The sequence below is a fragment of the Antechinus flavipes genome, chromosome 2 (genome assembly GCF_016432865.1).
Source record: "Antechinus flavipes isolate AdamAnt ecotype Samford, QLD, Australia chromosome 2, AdamAnt_v2, whole genome shotgun sequence".
Taxonomy (NCBI): domain Eukaryota; kingdom Metazoa; phylum Chordata; class Mammalia; order Dasyuromorphia; family Dasyuridae; genus Antechinus; species Antechinus flavipes.
In genome coordinates this window covers 385,212,093-385,235,346 of record NC_067399.1, presented here as the reverse complement: position 1 = coordinate 385,235,346, position 23,254 = coordinate 385,212,093, and the positions used below count along the sequence as shown (strand labels likewise).

The window sequence follows — 23,254 nt, the reverse complement described above, 5'->3', positions numbered from 1 at the left end:
CACAATCTTTCCTACAAGATCTTGATTCCCCCAGGTATGCTTCTTTGAGAGTATGGATGGCTTTTGAAGTCCAGTGTGCACCATTTTCTTGGATCAAGTGGAGCCATTGGTGAATTAGACAAAACCAGATCCTTATAGGCCAGGTCTAGGGCCCATTGAACTACCAGAAGAGTTAGGGTGCAATGGTAGGTACTAGAAGTCTCAGTCTCAGCCTCTACCTGTTCAGGAACCCCCTGGGCAGGAAAGTATGGACCCTGTAGCTCCACCTTGACCCAAGATCTCTCTCAAATCCCCTCTTCCACTTGAAAATAAATTGGTGATGGTCTATGGAAGTTAAATGACCAGCAAATGGACAAACTTCAAGAGGACTGAGATCATATAAATCTTAGCATTATCATTATATTTGAAATCAGAAGAAAGAGGAAAAGTTGGATCTTTAGATATTTGTATATATGTTGTCCTAATTTTTGTTTGCGAGTTTGTGTGTCTAAGTGTGTGTGTGTATGTGTGTATTTGTGTGTGTGTGTGTGTGTGTGTGTGTGTGTGTGTGCAGCATCACATCCCCTTTCTAGGAAGCATGTCCAATCTAAATTTATATCACCCCTATGCCTAATACATTACCTTGAACTCAGTAGGTAGTCAATAAATGTTTGTTGAATTTCACGGTTGAATTGTGGGAAAGGGATAAGCTAATATAGCTTTTGTGTGAAAAGTATATTTTCATCAATAAATGATCAGTGGCTAAAACTGTATTTTAAAAATCAACAACAAAGTTTTACATGTAAAGTCAAAACTGTCTACTAAGTTAAGAAGGGGAAAAAAACCCAACAAATAAAAAACCCAGCTTCTCTTCTTACAGTGTAATGGGGAAGACAAGAAAACAATTATATACAAACATATTATTTCAATTGAGGAAATAGGTAAAAGCCTAATGTATAAATTATTTTCCTGCATTATTTCAACAGAATTTGTTCCAAAGTAAATTTTGGACTTGTTTATATATTTTCAATCAATAGAAATAAATTAGGCCAGAAGTTTTAGAGGAAAAAGAGCAGCTTAAATCCATTTCTGTCTGAAATATGCTTTTAAATTCATAGAAACTGCTTTAAAAGATTTGAGAACATTACTCAATTTTAAAAAGCACTAGGGATCAGATTCCCTCAAATTAATCTCCCAGTTCTCCCTCCAAAATCATGTCTCTAGTTTTGAAACACATAGCATTTTAAAATGAAACTTTCAAAAATGCCTTCTGATACCTTATGAACCAACCCATTAGCCTGGAATTTTTTTTCTCAAAAATTTTATGTAAACAGTCCCTTTATTAGGGCATAAACCCAAGCTCTATGATCCTTTAGTTGTCAACATACAATTAAAGATGTTTTTTAGGGGGGAGAAAATTCCTGAAAAAGAAGGACTAATCTAGGCTGATCACTGAATTTTTAGAATTGGAAGGAAACTTAAGGCTCATTCAATTAAATCCTTGGCTTTCCTGGCTTTCTTCAAAACTTGGCGCAAAGCTCACCTTCTGCAAAAGGGCAGAAACCATGTCTAAACTAAATTTGCATCACCCCAGGGTTCTAGTACATTGTACCATGAACACAGTAGGTAAATGTTTGTTGAATGTCATGGGTAAATTAAAGGGAAGTGAAAGCCAGTACAACTTCTGCAACAATCTGACTGCCTACTGTCTTCTCTGAGATTATCTTCAATTTACCCTGAATATATCTTCTATGTATTTAGTTGTTTATTTATTATTTTTCCCATTAAAATATGAGCTCTTTGAAGACAAGGGCTATTTTTAACCTTTCTTGGAATCCCTAAAGCTTAGTAAATGTCTCTTACAAAAGTTAGCATTTAACAAATGTTTGCTGAATGACTGAAAAGTTATTCTGTAATTCTGAACAAATTTCAGAGCAGAAAAATTAAAATTGTTCAAAGAGTGAAACATCATTGAGCAAGTTTCTTTGCCACACATTCTGACTTAATAGTTGGGTTGGGAGAGAAATGTGTTTAAAAACATGACTGTGTGTGTCACATACAACAAAAAAGGGTTTGTCATTCTCAGAAACCACAACTGATTTCACGGAATGTCTGCTCCTGCTCCTAGTGTGGGAATTATAGACTAGATGATAGATTTTCATCAAGGTTCTCAAACAACTTATAAACATAAAGCTTCCCAGTACCTTTGAGTGTGGTAATTCAAGACTGGAAAAGGCACCGAATTTAAATAGATTCTGCCTTCTTAAATGGAAAAATTGGAATCCTGATTTAGAAAAATCCTCTGCATAAATCATCAATTTGGGCACACTTCAAATACTGTTGAGATTGCTGAAAATGACAAGTGACTGCCATCCTGTGGATGGAGTAAATTGACAATCAGAAAACTCTAGTTCAAATCTCAGCATTTGTGATTTGTAATTTGTGATTCTATGGACAAATCATCTTAGTTTCTTCTTATTTACAATGGGAATAATAATCCTTGGGATGTTACTCTCGTAATGTTTTTGGAAAGTGCTTTGAAAAACAAAGCAGGAAGAAGAAACGTGGACTGTTTTTATCATTATCTTGTGGAGCTCCCAGACCCCGGGAGAAGTGTAGTGTTCCTTTTTACCCAAACAGCTTTCAACTCTGGACACTTGAATGAAATTATTAATCTATAGCTCAACTTTTTAAAAAATGAAAATTGAACTTTCTGGTCTATATATTGTTGGTATGTATATTAATAAATGTGATTTCATAGGTATACATATATATGTGTGTGTGCATGTATAAATAGACCCATGATTTCATAGGTGCAGAGAATTCCCACTACTAATGCAGATGAGCAACTGCTCAGCATTTTATAGTCTTCAGAGTTACCTGGAAGGATTATATGCCTTGCCCAGGGTCACAAAACCTATCTATCAGAGATAGAGTTGAACCTAAATCTTGCTAAGACTGGCTATCAACTATAATACAAGAAATGAAATACTTTTTAAAAAATAATTCAAAAAGCACCTAATTTTCTCATGATATCTTAGAGCAAAACAAGAGCCTTCCTTAAAATATTAACACATTAAAAATTCAGCTAATAGAATATTTTAGATGAAAGGATGCTAACCTAAATTTTATGGGAGAGACTACTGTTGCCCATATGAGATTTCAACCTTCTTTCACTGTCTTCCATTGTCAGGATGGGAGGTGAGCCCTTGAGCCTCCTGCTTCTGGAACCAAGAATACAGGAAAGTGCCAGATGCAATAGATTTTAGGGATAGTAGTATCATTGGGAATATGATTGGAACAGTCTGTAACATGCTAAAACAAGTGTCCTGAAGTGAACTCAAGGAGGATAGAGCCCTTCTATGGAGCAGAAAAGCTCACTTGATCCTGATTCTCTGGATGAATACAAATTTTGAAAATGACACTCACAATCCTTAAGACTCTTAAAAAAAATGGGTCCAGAGAAAAACAACTGGGTCATCTACAAAACCTTGCATAGAAGAACTGGATGGAGGAACTGAAGAACTGCATGGAGAAAAGAAAAATGAGGAAATATACAAATGGTTTTTTTTAATATTGAAAAGCTCTCATGTGGGGAGAAAAAAAAAAGACCACATTTGTTTTTTTTTTTTGGTCATAGGGGGAATAGCCAGAAAAGCAATGGGTAAGTTCCAGAAAGATTTTCAACTTAATGTAAAGGAAAAAAAATTCCCAAGTATGAGAACTATTCAAAAGGAGAATTGGTTGCCTTAGGAGGTAGTGAATTCTACATCCCTGAAGGTCTTTAAGAAGAAGTGGGTGATTAAATGTGATTGATTCTTGGTCAAGCATGGACTGGATTCTTGAGTTCCTTTCATTTCTTAACATTTTATCATCTTCATTCTTTCATACTCTAAACCCTATGACTAAATTCTAAATTTCCTTTAAGTTTTCACATATTCACCTTTTAAAAAAATGTTCACCAACCTATATACTTGCTCAGGTCCCTTCTTGCTCTCATTCCTCAGGCCACCTATTCCAAAACCCCATCACCATCCTCACCACCAAATATGTAGTCTTTTCTTCCCCTTCCCTCCAGGGTGGGAACTATACTGTTGTTTGTTGATATGATTCCCTATGACCCCACTTACCATCACCTAAACTTTAAGAATCAAAATGACTTTCCCTGGCTATCACTCCTCTATGTGTGTTATTTCTCTCTTGAAAATGTAATCTTCTTAAAGGAAGGAACTGTCTTTGGTTTGCATTTACATCCCTGGTGGCTGGCATATAGTAAATACTCATTCATTAATCCCATTCAAAATCCTATGATCCTATTTCTTGAAAACATCCTTGCATTAATGTGGGAGGAGAGGGGGAGAAATCCAAAACACTCTTTTTCACTTCCCCTCTCTTGGTTTCTTCCTATTCATTTATAAATTGAATTAGGCTGCATGATCTCTACAAATGTTTCCAATGATATCAGCAAGTTTAGTAAGAAATGCATTCATTATGTGAGATCCCTAGGTTATGGAAGCACTATGGTTTCACATGACAAAAACTACTGCTAAGGAGTTTTAAGACCCATATAAATTCTATAGGTGCCATTATTTTGAAAAATATTAATTCAAACCACTGGTTTAGGCTTGGGTTTTTTTTAATTATTCAGAAATTCTTCTTATAATATTACTTGTAATGGGCTTTGTTTTGCAGTAGCTGGATAAAGCTAAAATAGAAATAAAGGAGACTCAGGCATATTTTCCAGGCAACATTATAACTCACTTCCATGAGGTTTTGTATGAAAATACAATAATAGTAGTTACTTGAAGATCTCTAGGGAAGGGAAGCTTACATTTGTCCATCTCCTTTTCTAGTCCTGGCCAGTGAGAATGACCATTCAAGAGTGATGCTTCTGAAGTTTTATATTATACTTATTTATCAAAGAAACAATGAATTCAGCATTTTGTAATAGTCAGGATGTTGTAGAATTTTCAATAGTGAGAACTGAAATGAAAAGATTGTATTTCTATCAGAAATTCAATGAATTAAAATGCTATTCTGAGTATCATGATTAATTCAAGTTGTACAGATAGTTGCATCACAGGACACCTTCAGAACAGAACTGTGCCTACCATTAATGTATAAATGTGATTGCTTTTGCCGATCCCTCCAGTTATTAAATCCCTCCCTGAAATAGTGTTTTTGTTTTATTTTGCTTTTTTTTTTTTTTTTTTTTTTTTGAGTGAGAGATGCTTTCTCAGTATCCTTAGTACATATATCACAGGACCTAGAATATAGAAGCATGTAAATAAATTCTTGTAGATTGATTTTCACTATGTTTCTTTGTCTCTAATCCCACTGTGTCAAGATTAATGCTGCTTAAGAAGTGCTCTCTATGGATGAAAAAAGAATTACATAATCCATATAATGCTGAAGACCACACCAGTGCTAAATTGCTAACACTAACCAAAACTCGTATCTATTGTACCTTACTGGCAAATTCTTTTTGTTATAACAACCTCTTGAGGTATATAAGTACTACCCCCAGATTATATAAAAGTGACAAGTTTCAAAGGGAGATTTATGAGAATCTTAATTGTGTTATAATCTAATAGGACAAAGACTATATTCGATGTGTTTCCTCCTGCAGAAACTTTTTGAGGGACAAAGCAAAACTGTCTACATTCTCAAGTATGTCCAAAGTTTTTCCTCTACGGACTAATCCAAATTCAGCTGTCAAATTACAAGAATTTAATTTCTAGTTCCATATACCTTTATGTTGCCTTCTGTTGCCTAAGCAGCACCCACATTTAAACAATTAAAGCAATTGGTGGTATAGGACTTAGAGTTAGGGATTGGGAGTCAGAAAGACCTGAGTTTAATTCCTGTCTCAGATACATACTAATTGTATTGTCCCAAGCAAGTCATGTAACTTCTCTTAGAGGCTCAGTTTGCCCATCTGTAAAGTAGGACCTATTTCCCTATTTCCCAGAGTTGCTTTAAGGGTAAGATGAGACAATATATGTAAAGTACTTAGTAAACATTAAAGCACTACATAATGGTTGACCATTATTATTATTAAAATTCAGGGCTTTTCCTTAACAAAATCTCTTGTATAGTTTTGCCCATGGCAAAATTTTTATTTGCCATCTCTTCTAGATGGGAATTGTGCCATTTTTGATTTGCTGATAATTATAGCTCACATTTTGATAATGGCATTTATGGGTTCACAAATAAATTTCTTCACAATACTTTTGTGATATAGGCAGTACAAAAAATCATTATGTCAATATTACAGATCATGACACTGCAACAAGGGGAGCCTAACTACTGTCTACAAGATCATATGGCTAGTAAATAAACATCAGGGTTGACGATGGGAAGTCTAATCCTCTTTCTATTACCTCCAACCTGCCCTCCCCTTATGAGAGCTGGGTTGGAAGAAATTCTCCAACGGATGCTCAGAGACAAGATTCCTGGTGTACCTAACCTATTTGGTCTTGGAGAGAATGCAATATTTTCTTTCACTAGTCAAAGTCTAGTATTTGACTTAGAATGTAGAACCATAAACAAATCATCTTGGTAAACTTTTGTGATCATCTCTGCTCATGTCTTTTTTTTTATCTTTTTTTTTTTTTTTTTTGGTTGAGGCAATCGTGTGCCCAGAGTCACAATGGCAGGAAGTGTTAAGTGTCTAAAGCCAGATTTGAACTCAGGTCTTTCTGACTTCAGCGCCAGTACTCTATTCACTGAGCAACCTAGCTGCCCTCTGCTCATGTCAAATGCAGCTTTCACTGGCCAGGTAGATGACCGCAGTTAAACTAGGGCAATTACACCTGCAGCTCTAAATCCAGATTCCTGCCCATACTTGTTAAATGCATTTGAAGTATGACAGCTTCCTCATAGCATGGGGAGTTTTCAAAGCTACTAGGATAGGCCATGGAATGCGAGTTGTGGCAAGTCCTAACAAAATGGAAAGACTTCAAATACAAGTCTACACATGGCCTGGGTGACTCCTGTGTGTCAGGATTTGACCTCACTAAATGAGGTATGGCTGTCACCAGAAGGAGGGCTGCTCCCTGATCAATTATTTTTAGCCACAGAACCTAATGAAACTTTCCAACTAAGACATAAAGGAATTATAGCCCAAATTGACATGTAATGATGGCATCTTCTTTTGAAGGACTAAATGCATGATAAAGCAAGACCCATCAACTTAAAATTTTTCTAGCAATTAATTTACTTATCTTTCTTACACAAACTTTGTGACAATTTTAGTACCAAGGAATAAAGACAGCCTTATCCTTGAACTGATCAGAGCTAAGTTTATATTTCACCCCAAATCACTGATCTGTACACAACTTGATTCTTCTCAAAAACCACCCCTAATATTTAAAAAAATACAATTAAGTCTCTGTCCTTTATTATTGAAACACACAAATCAAAGTTTTTTGATATCAAGCTGCGGAAAGAGCAAGAGGCAGTAAACCAGCAACCAGAGGAAGAGGATGAAGTACACCAAATCTTGTTGTTGTGCAAAATGTACAAATGAGTCAGAGTGGGTACCATGATCTTGCAGCATGGCCTCTCCATAATTGCTCACCTTCCTAGGAAAGAAAGAGAGAGAGCATTATGAGCTGATACTAGGTAAGTAGATAGCGTAGTAGGGCTCTGAGATGAGTCAGGACACCAAGGAGAGGGGTAAACACAAGACAGTAGCCCAATATGATGGGCTCAATAGAAAATAAGGGCTTTCACAGAAGCTCAAAATCTGAGCAAAAAATTGAGCAAAGAATCTGAGAGTCACAAAACTTGAGATGTCAGGGACCGGAGAGATGATCCAGCAAATAGGATGAAGAGGGCATCTCTTAGGTATCTGTTAGGCAGCAGAAGGTGAGGATAGTGTAAATTCAGAGATAAGCTCTGATGTCTTTATTTGCTCCATAGAAAGAAAAGCTTTTTAACAATAAGAGTTGTCCCAAAATGGAATGGATTGCCTTGTAAGGTAATGAGTTTTTCTTCACTGTTCATGCAGAGGTTGGATAATTGATCTTGGGAATATTACAGAGAAAGATCCTACTCAGGTACAGTTAGACTAATTTACCATTTCTGAAACTATTTGATATGAGGACCTCTTTATTGTCTTAAAAATCAATGAGGACTACACAGAGCATTTGTTTATACAAGTTTTGTTACAGATATTTATTATAATTAAAATAAAATTAAAATGTCTTTATTATTATCATGAAACTAATTTTGACTCTTGGGGATCTTCATACCATACTTTGAAAATAAAAATGCAACTTATGATTTTTGAGGCCCTTTAGACAGCTGAGATACAAATAATAATAAAAGCTATTATTCTTTCTAGTAACAAAGGCTCCTTCTAATGCATGGATTCTCTCAAGCACAACTCCAACAAGTTGTTGGCCTGCCTTCATTTGAACATTTCTACTGACAGGAATATCTCACTACTTATGGGACAATCCACTAACAGTAATTTTTTAACTTACCCTCCCCCATTTGAAATTATTTCTATTACTATTTGTAACACTATTTCTTATCATATTTGTAATAAAGGCAGAGAGCACCACTCTTAATCATTTATAAAAATGGTTTACTCTACAATTTGATTTTCAGAAGATTTGGCCAATGGCACTTGCTTTAATTGGTATTAATATTAGTTTGCAAAAAAAAAAAAAAAAAAAGATTAGTTTGCATTCCTGTTTGGTATGGAGATGGGGGCCTGCTGCATGGCAAAACAGAACCTATGGATGAGGACTGAAATAGTGGCTATTGGAATACAAGCTATAAACTAGGTGATCCACATCCAGAAACCAGAAGAGGTTGCATGTAGGATTAGGCAGTTTTTCCCTATACTGTGCCCAAATCTTCTGCAACATCCTCCTAATGCTGTTTTCTGAAGCCAAGCACACTGAGTTGAATCCCTCTGATACTTAACAGCTTTTCAAATATTTGAAGATGATTATTATGTGTCTTATAGATCTTCTATTTCCAAGGTTAAATTTTCTCATTTTTTTCTTAGATGTCAGGATCATGGGGGCTTTCACTACCTTGTTTTGATTTCCTTTAATGACATTTCAGTTTGTCAATCTTATTTCTAAGATATGTTGTGGAGAACTACCTATCATACTTCAAATATGGCCTGACCAGTGTAGAGGACAATGGGACAATCACCTTTCTTATTCTGGACTTATACTTTGATGATCTTCTACTTTCTAAGAAGGCAACAAGTGATTCTTCTGGAACATAACATTTCATAACAACCTAGACAAGCATCATTCTAGTAAAATTAGCTTTAATGTAAATAATTCTTCAACAGTAAGAAAATTTCATAGATTTCCTTGCACTTTTGCATCCCCTCTTCATGTCTACTTTGAATCCAACCTGCAAAATCAGCTCAGTGAATTTCTTAGTATGGTACCTGCAGTGGTAACCTAAAGCATTAACTCATTTGTCAGGCTCATCATCATGCATCAGGCATAATCATCAGATGAGGAAGAGAATCCTAGAATTGTTTTTGCTACTTCTCTGTCTTACATACTGGATCTGCTTCTCATAATGAGTTTATGCTATTGTTCTAAATGTATATTCAGGCTCCAACATCCTCTTGTCCCACTTCACACTGATGTTTTCCCTACTCTCATCCTGGGGGTGAAAGTAAAATTGATTTATTTTCTGAACCAGGTATGGAACTGAAACAGCCATCATTCCCCTTCCCCCTAATTTTATTTGCCAACCTTTCCCCCAATTTGTATTAATTTATAAAAATCCCACTGGCTATATTTTCTAAAACAATCAGTTTAAATTAATTTAAAGATTATGGGTACATTATTGTTATTAATAATATATTATTAAATAATTAATGATTTTTACAAATATTCTCCTTAATTACCCTGTAGGAGAAGCAGTAGAAATACTATCATTCCCTTTTGACAGTTTTGAGACATGGACCCACTTTTGTCTTAGAGTTTTAATGAAAAACAGGAATTCTTTCCTACATAACACATTTACCATCTTATGATGGTATAGCATTGTCATGATCATGGGATATTGTTTTTTCAATTTTTAAATATTACCTACCTGATTAATAACCGAGTTCTTCTTTCTTCCATGTCTGAAGGTCTCAAACGGCCATGGCTGACATGATCCTACCATTAAATATACAATCAAAAAAAAAACAGAATGATATACTGGAAAGAGAGATATCCATGAAATTTTTAATAGAAACAATTTCTTAGGATTCTTGAAATATGAGTATAGATAGATAACTCCAACTCTTTATATAAACATATACATATGACATATATAAAATACAACACATATTGTATGTTATATATACATATAAAATACACATAAACATTATATACATGTGCATATATGTGATATCTTTAATAATAGTATAGCAACAATAATATATGTGCTTAGTGCTTTACAAAGCTCTTTCAGTTCAGTTCAATTAAATAATTTTGTGTGCATATGTGTGTGTACATATTTGCATTAAAAATGTGAGGGGCCCATACATTATTTTTCTAGTTCTTAGTATTAGCATTATGCAGAGAGCCTGCGTGATATAGTGCCAGGAAGCGATTTTAGAATTGGAAAAACTTATGCTCAAAATCCATTTAAGTTTAATAGATTTAATAACATTGTTGTGTGACACTGGACAAATCACAACCTCTCACTCATTGCTCTAGGTAATTCCCTAAGACTCCAAGTTCAGAGCTCTATTCTTTCTATTTTACCTCTGTCTCAAAATGTGCTATACTGACCATGTGATTTACACATTAAGAAAAATAGTCCTTTTTCATCTTGGTATATACTTAGCACCTTGATATATACCACACCTTGGTATAATATCATGTTTACAAATCACCTAAGAAGATGTTTAATTCATTTTTATTGAACGGACAAATAAATGATTCAATCATTTCTAAAGGTAAAATTAATCTTCAGTTGCTTTGCCCTATTAGGAAATTAACTTTAAAGATTTTTTCATATGTTTTCATAATGAAATAGTCTTTCAATTGATCAAAGATGGACAGAAGCAGCTACACCCAAAGAAAGAACACTGGGAAATGAATGTAAACTGCTTGCATTTTTGTTTTTCTTCCTGGGTTATTTATACCTTCTGAATCCAATTCTCCCTGTGCAACAAGAGAACTGTTCGGTTCTGCACATATATATTGTATCTAGGATATACTGTAACCTATTCAACATGTAAAGGACTGCTTGCCATCTGGGGGAGGGGGTGGAGGGAGGGAGGGGAAAAATTGGAACAGAAGTGAATGCAAGGGATAATGCTGTAAAAAATTACCCTGGCATGGGTTCTATCAATAAAAAGTTATTTTAAAAAATGAAATAGTCTTTCTAATTCCTAAATCTATTTATAATTTCCTTTTTTGTTCAAATTGGGAGTCTGATTGGTTCTTCCTTAACCCCAATATGTCAATTGATTGTCATCTCCTTTCCATATTTGACTATAATTTTGCTTTCAAAGCCTGGATTGAGAGGTAGAAGGGACTTGAATTAGCAAGTTGCAGCAAGGAAGAAATAAACATACTAACCATGTCTGAGGATCTATTACCCTGTCTTCGGACATAAAGGCTGGAGTCACTGTGGCTGGTCCTAGAAAATAAATAAATTATTTTAAATTGTTATTACGCCATCTCCACTCATTTCAGAGTTACAGCCTCCCTTATTCAGAATTCTTGTGTTATTAGCTTTAGGCACATAGAGACTCAAAATTTCAAATGTGAAGATAGACAAGAAACTTTTTCCTTTATTTTTGCCATATTATTAGCAGTATGTTCATAAATTGTACAATCTAGGCCTTGGTTCTAAAAGAAATGAAGTTGAGGGAAATGAAAGAAAGTCATGAAGGAAACTCTATAATAAGTATTTAGAATTAAATTTTTTTTAGAGGGGTAACATGGCTCAGAAGTCTAGGACATAGACTATCAGGGCTAGAAGAGATCTTGGAGCACACTGGACTGAAAGGCAGTGAACATGTGGTGCTGCTATTTATTACCTGTTTGTTCATGGACAAGTCACCACATTTCTCTAGACCACAATGTCTGACTACTACATGATATCTGAAGTCTCTTACAACTTGTAGTTTTATAATCAAGGTCAACTAGGAGCTAAAGAGTAGAAATGATATATTCAAAGGCGGAGAAAATCCTGGGGTGGGGTGAAGGAAGAGGAACAGGTTTCCTAACTCCAAATCTATAGCATATCCCCAAAGTCTCTTCTCATTTTTTCATGGTCTCTCAATAGAAAATATGGAAGATAACTCTTTGATGCCCCAGAAGAATTAATTTGGTCCATTCTTAGAAAATTTCCAATTCATTCTTGATGCTTAAATCCAAACAAGTTTGACAATTTAAATTTAACCAGATATTTAGGTTCAAGAACTCTTTGTTTTTAACTGGTGGAGTCACAATCTAATAGAAACAACAAAGACAAAGTACATTTGAGTTAATGAGGTGAAAACAAGAAGGAACTTCATAGAACTTTGCAGGAGTTAACTCACCAGAAAAGGAAACAAGAGCACTTGAAAATAAAGGACTTAAAATCCCTCTATTTACATAGATATCTAAATTATTTTTAAGGGATTGGCACTTATTGAAAAGAAATACACATTTAGAAATACTTTAAAAAACAAATAAGACATCAAAAATGACTGACCTATAAGTCTACTTTAATGTCTCTACAATCTTTTTGAATGTTCTGTTCATGAAATGAAAGAATCTTGGATGAAAATATAAGGAAAGATTATTTTCTAGAACAGACATCTTATAGACATATATAAGATTCTGTTATTTCTACGATGTGCCAATTAACACCCTTCTCTCTTCCCCAAAAAAGGACTTGGTAAAAAAGAATGCATATTTAAAGGCATTCTTCAAGGGAATCTCCCTATATAAATATTAATATATTACAAAACTCCATGATAAAGGCTATCACAGAAATAACTTTGTTCAATAATCCATTGAAAGTCAACATTAAAGCAGCATCAAATAAGAATAGACTCAAATAGCTTGAAAGCTGAGAAGAGTATTGGGGAGATTTCCTATAGGAAAAAAATATTCTATGGAAGTTTCTATTTATGAATGATGAGGCTGATTGCATCAAACCCTGGAAATAATATAAACTTTCTTCAGTAAAATCCACAACCTAATCATCCAAACAGGAAAAAAGTGGATGAAAAATACATTCTTGCCCAAATAATGATATGTAGCTGAATGGTCAATCTACTCCTATAATAAGTTGAGCTAAACACATAATAATTTACATTTGTAAAATAGTGAAGTACTTTTAGTGATCCTTAAAATAAAAATCTATCATTTTAACAATAATACTCTCTGAGATGAAATTCTACAAATTCAGAAGCACAATGGGTTAAGTAGCCAAAAAGGAAATGAAAAGATGCATGATAGATATGAGCTGTAAGCATGTCACTCATTAATAATGACTTGTATATGAGAAGCAAAGTAAAAAATATCATTGAAGATATATTTGATCAGAAAAAGGAGGGAAGTTAGTTATTTAGTGATCTCTACTGAAATACATAGCTATGAAATATTTAAATCAGAAGTTGGCCTCCAAAATAGGAAAATCCTCTCTCAAGGATTTAAGGAAAAGATGGTCAAAAGTTATTCAGAATGAGAAGATATGGACAAAGCACTCCAATGAAATAATGGATTCATTTAAGTATACCACATATTTCATTTCTTAGACTCATAGAATCCCAGATGTTAAAAGGAGCTCAGAGCCAATCCACCTATACTTAGACTGGGACCCCCCTCTACCATAAAAATCACAATAAATGGTAGTCTACTTTACTTCAAGACTTCTAGTGATGGGGAAATCCACCATTTTCTCAGGCAATCCATTCTGCTTTTGTGATGATTCTAAGTACTAGAAAGTTTCTTCTTACAATGAACCAAAACTTGTTTCTCTGCAAATTCTACCCTCTAAAGCCAAACAGAGTCAATTACATATCTCTTCTACACAACAGTCAAATACTTGAAAGTAGCTATTAGGTAAGTCCTGTACCTTCTCTAATGTAAACATACATAAATCCTTCATTCCTTGTTTCTAGGCTTGTCAACATTCTGGTCACCCTTCTCTGGCGCTACTCCTATTTGTCAATGTTCTTCCTAAAACATGATTTTTATAAACAGACACCATTTTTCTACATGTGGTCTGATAGGGAAGAGTCGTACAGCTAATTAACTCAATTGTTTCAAACACCATGATTCTAAGAATTCAGCTTCTGATATTGGCTTTTTTTGACTATTCTGTCACTGGGCCAAGATTATAGTTCACAAAAGTTCTTAAATGCCTCTCACAGTGATTCAAGGAATATTATACCAATGATATAATTGGTATCCACTACCAATATAGTGGCTAAAAATGGTGCAGTTACTTGTTCCAGGTCAAGTCTTGTTAATAGAAGATCTGAGCCTCTCACTTGGATAACTTCAGAAAGAGCTCTAAGTTCACTTTTGTTCTCTATCACCACCTCTAATACATTCGGCTACTAGATATAATTTGCCACAATCAGATCAACAAAGTATAATTTCAAATTGCCTTTTGAAATATTCAGAAGCAATGTTAGTTGTGACATTTATTATAATGGCATTTAATTTGTATTTCACTGTTACATTATATAGCATCATGTACCAAGTGGGTTAGTTCTCCAAAAATGACACATAAGAGCTATCCAGCGGGTATTGACCATGATGAGGGCATGTACTTTCACATGATTTCTTCAGAGCTATGGTTAATGTCATAGTGAAAAGGCAAACATCCTACTTATGTTTGCCCCAGGGTCATCTTTGGTATTTAAAAGTGGAGGTATGTTTGCCTGGCAGGGTAGGCTCAGGATAAAGTACAAAAGTGGAAAAGGAAATGTATAACACCAGAAATTATGCCATAAAAAAGAAGTAAATATTCACTTTCCACCTTCTTCTATCCCATCCCAACCTCTATTCCCTGTAACACTGGTAAGGATTACAAAGAAACAGAGAAAAAGAGAAGTCAGATTTCTTGCTAGCTCCTGCCAGGTTTCTTCACTAAGATTCCTATCTTGCCTTTTCCCCATAGTTCCCTTTCCACTGCTTTTCCCTCACCCTAGCCATCAGTTTATTATTTATATGAAAGAACTGAGGAATTGTTGGAGAATGGGGAAGGATTTTACCAAATTACAGATGGATAAAACTTATTCTAATTTTCAAAACAGGTTATACATACTACAGGACTTAGGGTTCAGTATGAGCAATCATGTCATAGTAACTTATTTATTTGTAATCTACTTTTTTGCTCTACTCTCCAAGGAAGAGAGAGTCCTTCTCTTTCTCAAGCCCTATTCCTCTTCACTAAAACCCTTCATCCTGTCCATTTTATGTGCTGTGCTGTCAGAGCTTTGGCCTTTTGATTAATTCCTTCCAAAGAGCTTTGGCCTTTTGATTAATTTCTTCCAAAGATCTTTTAGTACACTGTCTTCTTTCCATAAGCACTCTGTATCCTTAAAATGCCATAAATACAGTATACCTATATTCCCAGCATCTAATAAAAAACTCTCAGTGATGTCTTTTGGATGGCATGTTAAGAACACAATTTGGCAGATTCCAGAAATTAGTAGACCAAATCCAAAGAAAACAGATTAATGGATCTAATACAGTCAGGTTATACTGAATAAGGAGGAGAGGAATATTTAGAACAGAGATACATGGGTTAGTCTTTGACCCTCTCATTTTTCAACATTTTTGCTAGTAATTTCTTGTACTCATAGAAATTTTCCTCTTCATAAGAAACTGAATTCCTGACCAACTTTCCGCTAATAATAACTCCTTCTTCCATAACATCTGACATTGGGTAGAGCCATAACTCAGAATTCTTGCATCTGAAACAAATTCCATTGAATGGAAAAGGAAGCAGCCCGTGGGTATGGTCCTTCTAGGACCTATCTCGTAGAATGTTTGATGCAGTTTGCTCCTGAGGGTGGGGAGGGGAGTTGGTGGCAATGCAGGCTGCGGGGAGAGAAGTTGCTACAGGAATAGAGTCACAATCCCCATCTCTATCATCCATGTCAGCACTATGATAAATCCATGGTTGCCCTGAGCTAGTTATATGGCTTTGAGAACTGGTTAACAAAAAGAAGACCCAGCAAATTCCTTGCTTATTATTGCTACATTCATAGACTGTAGGTATATAGAGAGCATAATCTAAAGGATCATATTCACTGGCATTTCCGATGAGACTGCCCATTTTCTGAGGCTTATCTTCTCTCTAAACCCAGTATGTTTCTCCCAAAAGAAGCAAACACTGTTTCAAGGGCCAACAGCAATACTCCCATAGGATGGTCAGCATTGGGAGGCTATGCCGTATGTATACCTGTACTCCAGAATTTTTATTTTGAATCCTCTATCCTTTTGAAGTTCATTAAATCCATCCATCTCTCTCAATCCAATTCTTTGTTGCTATGATCTACAATTCTCCCGGTCACTCTTCCTCCTTTCTTACTGAATTCAATACTTGGCCTTCAGTTTTTCTCTCTATTCCAGCCTTTATACTTGGAGATTTGCATGTGGACATTACTAAGACTTTGAGCACACCTTCTGATCAATGATCCAAGGCTGATTCTCCTCACTGCTCCTACTCCCATGTTGTTAAATGCCACTGGCATAAGTCATACACTTGCTCATCAAGTCAACTACAAAATTAATTCAATCTAATCTAAAACTGGCTCCTCAGTTTTAACATGGTTGTTTTTTATTTCTCTTTGATTGTTAGCACACTTCCTCAAGCGGTCTCCTGCTATCCAGCACACTGGGAGCTTTTACTTATCCCATTCTGCATCTCACCACTTGTCTTCTCCCTTGCCCCAGTCTCTAAGGGAGAGCTAGTACTTTCTCACAGTCAACCTTTCTTTACCTGAGGCTTTCATCCTATCCATTCCCATCTCCTCTAGAAGCACTGTCTTTTGATCGTTCCTACAATCTTCAGTTTCTTCCCACTGGCCTAAAGCACACAAATAATAATTCCCAGGTCTTTCCATCATTAAAAAACAAAACAAAAAAGACCTTATTTTAATGCAACCATACCCTTAAACTAGTGTCTTCCATTTTTTTCTCCTTTTCATAGCCAAACTTGTATAAAAAGTTGTCTGCTTTCATTTGCCTCTAGTTCCTTATCAGCCACTCATTTGAATTTACACCCTTTTGCATTGATTTACAAATGCTCCTTCAAATTCTATCAGTGATCTTTGAAATATGATTCCTCTAACCTTTTCTCAATCTTGATCCAACTTGACCTCTCTGCAACTTTTTGGTAGTGATCATCTTTCTCCTGAATACTCTCTTCTTCCTTGGCTTTAGTGACACTGTGTTCTCCTTTTTCTCCTCTGAGCTGACTGGTCTTTTTCACTAATCCTACCTGTAGGACTGCTTCTTTTCAATCTCCTTTGTTGAATCATCATCCATCTCCCATCTCCTAAGCATAGACGTCCCCCAGTGATCTCTCTTGAGCTCTCTTCTCTCTCCACATTTTCTGCTGTAGAGAGTTCATCTGCTCCCAATTATCTTTGAACATGAGGAAGCAAGGGTAGTAAACAGAGTCCTGGTTTTGGAGTTGGAGGGCCTGGATTTGAATCCTAGCTCGGCCACTCCCAGTTCTGTTACAATGAATTAGTAAATGAACTTCTCTGGGCTTCAGTTTCCTCAATTGTAAAATGACATCTAGAATAGATGACATCTAAAATCTCTTTCTGTTCAATATTTATAATTGTATTTTCTCATGACTTATATCTCTATATCTAATATCAATTTCTATTAAACAGCATTCGCACATTACCAACTGCTTGCAATCATCTCTACTTGGATATCCCAAAGGCATTTCAAATTCCAAATATTCAAAACATTAATTATTCTGTTTTTCTCTCAACTTTCCCCTCATATAAGCTTTTCTATTTTTATTGATAGTACTAGCAAGATTCCTAATCACCTAGATTTATAACCTTAGGGTCATCCTTAATGCTTCTACTCTCATCCAGAAAATCAATTGCTAAGGTGTATTAATTCTATCTCCATGACATTTCTCACATTCATTTTCTCTTCTTTACTTTCAGGCCACTACTCGTGGCCTCTCTCTAGCCTCTTCCCCTTGTCGATCTGTTTTCCAAATAATCTTCCAAAACACAGACTTGAATATGTCACTTCCATATACAGTTCTCTCCAGTGACTCCCTAAAGACTCTAAGACAAAAGGCAAACATTTCAATCTAGCGTTTAAGATTTTCTACAGTTTGGATTTAACCTACCTTTCCATACATTTCATATTATCCCCTTTCATATTAATTTATATTGCAAACTAGGCTATTAGTCTTCTATCTCATCTTTATTCCATTTACCTAGGTCCATGGTCCATTCTTTCTCCTTACCTCTTCCTTTTAAAAGCTTTTTTTTCCCTCAAGGCTCATGAAACTCTCTCAAAGCCCTTTAGTAGTTAAGAATTCTCTTCTTTATCAAATTACACTGTAACTGATTATCATGGTATATGTTGTATTTCCCTGTAGAATGAAAGCTCCTTGAGGACAAGAACTGCTTTTCATTTTTGTCCTGGTATCCCAGAGACCTAGCATAGTGGCTTCTATATAGAACATACTTAATAAATATGTGCTGAATTGAATTTGTCAATACACATTATAGAAGTTGAACTTAGAAGACAGAATATGGATAATGCAAAACTGGATAGTAGAATGCTGATTTCAAAAAATGTCAACAGACTGTAATGACAGGCTAAAAATGAAATTTAAGGAGAGATATAAAGTCCTATTCTTGGATTTAAAAAAATATTGAAAAAGTTCAAGATAAGAGAGGTGTGGCTAGAGAACAAGTAATCTAAAAAAGATTTAAAGGTTTGTGAGACTTGCAAGATCTCTATGAATCAATAGTGTGATGTGGAAGGCAGGCATCAATGTAGAACTAATTCTCTGTTCTGATTAGGCCACAAAATGGTCTGTCTCGTCTAGTTCTGGGCAAACATTTTAGAAAAAATACTGACAAGTCAGTTACCTAGAGAAAGTGACCTGGATGGTGAGCAGACTTGAAACAATATTTTATGAGGATTAGAGACATCTAATCCAAGGAAGAAAAAACAGAGTAGACATGTTAATGGTTTTAAAACGAATTTATTATCTTTCTCATCTATTTTTTTTCACTCTGTGGTCAAAAGAACTTTCCTAATACAACCCCACTATTACCACGCTACCCCACTGCTCAAAAAACTTCATTGATTCTCTATAGCCTATAAGAAAAAATACAAACGCTAACATTTAAGGTCTAAAATTGTCTAGCTCCAACCTATTTTTTCAGGCTTCCTTCCCAGTTCTCTTTTTCATTTTTCATATACAGTCTATATTTCAAGCAAGTTTTATTTCCTGATCTATTTTATTATTATTATTATTTATATTATTCCTATCATTTCCTGATCTCATCCGGACCTCTCTCAGCATTTATGCACATGCCATTGTTCACATCTGGAGCATTTGAATGTCTCTTCCTCTTATTTCAAGATATAGTTCAGATACCAACTCCTCTAAAAATAAATTTCCCTGACTCCCTGGTTAGGAGTAATTATTCCTTCACCAAATATTTTGTGCCTGATTGGTGTGTTGTGTATATTGATTGTATTCTATCTTCTATTATGATTATTTGGATCTGTCTTTCATCCCCCAACTAGATTGTCACATCATTTTCTCAAGGGTAGGAGTTGTCATTTTCCTTTATATTTCAAGGACATAGCATGGATACCTGAACAAATATTAGTCACCTAATAAATGTTTTCTCTTCTTCATTTCTGCTCAGCCATAGAGAGAGTTAGGTACAATAGATGGAAATTGGGAGAGAGGGATAAATTTTAGTTCAATAAAAGGAAGAGATTCTTAAGATCTACTCCAAGTTAGGTGGGGAAAGTAAGGAGTCTAGTTCAACTTTGGGATCCATTCAAACTCTGAATATTCAAAGACCGTTTTAAAGCTCAAATTTATAGACAGCTGGGGATTAATGTCTGCCAAATATATTTTCTTAAACACAAAGGTATAAGAACCACCATGAATGTTCATTTTTGGATACAGAAGGCTAGGAGACTATTCAGCATATATGCTATTAAGCTATCAGGCTTTGTAGAATTTATAACAGAAAGAGATTTTTGAGATTATTTAGCAGAAACACTGAAACTTAAGACTGAGGAAGGGCTTCATCCAAAGTCATGCAGATGTATAAATGATAGAGATGGAATATAAAGCCTGGGTTTGTTTCAGCACTGGGTTTTCACTGTTCTTTCTTATGCTTTCTGAGTGATTAAAGAGATGTTTACAATTCACTTTCCATTGTCTTTTAGGGACATTTAGACCCATTTAGGGATATTTAGGCTCATTTAGGGACCGGTGATTTGTAAATTAACCAAGTTCTTCTGTTTCCTTCTGTTAATAATTATTTCACTGCTGGTTAATACTTCTATCAGAGGGTAAATACAGCCAAAAAGAGGAGATAAAACTTAAATCTTCCTTCTTTGCTCATTTTACAGATCTGGTGAAGGAGACTGGCTAATGAAGCTGAGAATAATAATTATAATTGTCCATATAAACTCTGCCTTCCCATTATGGTAGTTATGCCTTATACATAAATGGTCTTTTACAAGTGCAAAATAATTTCATATTTATTAACTAAAATCACATTTATATAGGGTTTTAAGGTTACTTTCTTTGAAACAACCTAGTGAACCATATGGGAGTTATGCCTGCTTTAAAGATGAGGAAACTGAGGCTCAGAGGGATTAAATGACTTGCTAAAGTCATGTAACTAGTGAGTGGCAGTTTTGGGCTTAGAACCCAGGTCTTCTGGCTTAAGAGTCCAGTGCTCCTTCCTTTTGTGCCAGATTGTGCCCCATCATGAAAGTGAGATGCAATTAAGAAAGTCATTTTCAGGTTCTTGAATTTGAGAAAAAACTCTGTTAATACCAAATACCTTGAAATCACTTTGCGATCAATGATTTCTTCTTCTAGATCCTCTGAGAAATGAGCAGCTTTAGCTGCCACAAAGAGCGAACTATCTGATTGGTCCCCATGATTCCATTCTTCAGTCTTCTTATTGCTGCTGGCTTCTTCAGGCAATTTCTCCAAAGAGATACATAGCTTGCCCACATTCTTAAAATCCTGGGACTTAAAAGAAATCAGTATTTTCCACTGAGGTGTGAAATAATATAGCTTTGTCACGCTTCTGTCTCTTCTGACTAAGTCCAATAGAACTTCCTTCACTGCAGTTTCTTCAATAGAATCTATCATAAATCTCAACCCTGATTTCTTTTCTAGATTCCCCCTTACTTTTACTACCCATCCACCCAACTTCGAGCCAACAATAAAATACAAGTAACAACTCAAATTTTTCCAGTGCTGTTCACAAATTAAGTTTCTTAAAAATAATCCTGTGATTCAGGTAGCATAAGGATTATTATCTCTCTTATAAGAGATACTGAAATCAGCACAATATACTGAAGGTCACACAAATTGTAAGTACATAATAATTACTTATAATTAAGTAATGTTTTTTTGACTCAAAGACCAGTCCATTTCCAGTCTATCATAATGCCCATAATTCTTAAATCTGTATAACACTTTGGAAGCATGATACAGGGGAATAAAATGCAATTCTTGAAGTCAGGAAGACCTTAACTCAAATACTGTTTTTAGTATCTACTATGTAATTCTGGGCAAAATAATGTTTTTTTAAAATTTATTTTTCGCTTCAATTTTCAAATATATATCACTCATCAATCTGGATGGTGGTATAGACCAAATGAGATAATATATGGAATGCTCTTTGCAGACCTTAATGTTACAGGTTAGTTACTTAGTATTATTTTTAAATTATTGTAATACTCATCATTTAAGCCTCAAACCAAATTGAGAGTAGTATATGGGAACAGAATTTTCCCCTTTTTAACCAATGAAAACACTAAATCTTAGAGTAGTGAAGAGACATCTTTAAGGTTAGATTAATAAGTAGGACTTCTAACTTCAAGTTCAGAATTTTTCTGACTTTATCCTTCGATTGATGATAAAGTTTTTCATTGTACTGCTTGCTTTTAATAAGAGCACAGTAACAACCAACAGATATGCTAGAAAACCTCAGAGCAACAGTTTATATAATTCACTTACCCCACAAACATTGGTTGATTAGCACTTACCACTTATAAAGCCTTGCCCCCCTGGTGTGAGAGATATAAAGAAAAATAAGACATGGTGTGCAATTTCTCCTCATTAAAAAGGTTAACTCAAATGATATCTCCTTCCAAAAATTTATCCTTTGTTCTTTCCATCTTGGACCACCTACAATCAAATTTTATTTTGGAGCTCTCTAATGCATTTATCATTTAATATTGGTCATTTGAAGGCTTTAAAACAAGAAGGGAACTTCATTTAACAAATGAAGAAACTGAGGACACCAGAAAGTAAAAGTGATTTTTCTAAATAGCAAAGTTCAGAATCTAAACCAGGTGTAATTTTCCATATGTAATGTTTTTTCCACTATGTTTCTTCAGTACATGTATTATTGGTTCAACTCAACAATTATTATTATGTCACAAAAATCAAATTAAAAGAGAGAATTCAGGAGGAAGGGTAGATAATAGTGCCAAAAACTATACAGAAATTAAGAAAGCTGAGGACAAAGGAAAGAATATTGCAATTAAGTGATCTTTGATAAATATGGAAAGAGCAGTTTAGTTGAGTGTTGGTACCAGAAGGCAGAGGACATATCTAGGTAGTACAGTGGATAGCATAAGGATCTTGGAATCAGAAAAACTTATTTTTATGAGTTCAAATCTAGCCTCAGATACTTATTAGCTATGTGACTATGAAAGTCATTTAACACTAGTTCCCGTAGTTCCTATTTTGTAAAATTAGTTGAAAAAGAAAATAAATGGCAAAACACACTAGAAGATAGGTTGAGAAGTAAAAGAGATATTAATATGAAGAAAGTGTAGATAGTTTTCTAAGAGCTTGAATGTGAAAGAGGGAAGAGCTTACTGGATGTTAGGATCAAGTGACAGATGTTTTTTGTTTGTTAAATGATAGTAGTTGTAAAGAGATTGACTACAGGTAAGATAGCTTTCCTAAAGAATCAAAGGAGTGAGTTCACAGAGAAGTCAGATCAAGGGCACGAATAAAAGAACTGGTCTTGGCAAGAGAGATGCCAACTTGTTACAAA

At 34.9% G+C, this 23,254-nt stretch overlaps 1 protein-coding gene across 2 annotated transcripts in view; it reads right to left on the bottom strand.

Moving 5' to 3' along the window:
- Window positions 1-7,180: 7,180 nt before the first annotated feature.
- CLMN (calmin) overlaps window positions 7,181-23,254 on the bottom strand; it is a 158,976-nt gene continuing 142,902 nt past the window's right edge. The window contains exons 10-13 of one of the 2 annotated variants that reach the window (XM_051978433.1): window positions 21,014-21,207; window positions 11,547-11,607; window positions 10,063-10,130; window positions 7,181-7,565 (exon numbers count right to left, since the gene is read on the bottom strand). In XM_051978433.1, coding sequence (XP_051834393.1) covers window positions 7,400-7,565; window positions 10,063-10,130; window positions 11,547-11,607; window positions 21,014-21,207 — 489 coding nt within the window. In that variant the 3' untranslated portion in view covers window positions 7,181-7,399. Of the gene's footprint in view, window positions 7,566-10,062; window positions 10,131-11,546; window positions 11,608-21,013; window positions 21,208-23,254 lie in introns of those variants that run through there. The other variant, XM_051978435.1, reaches the window with a different exon arrangement.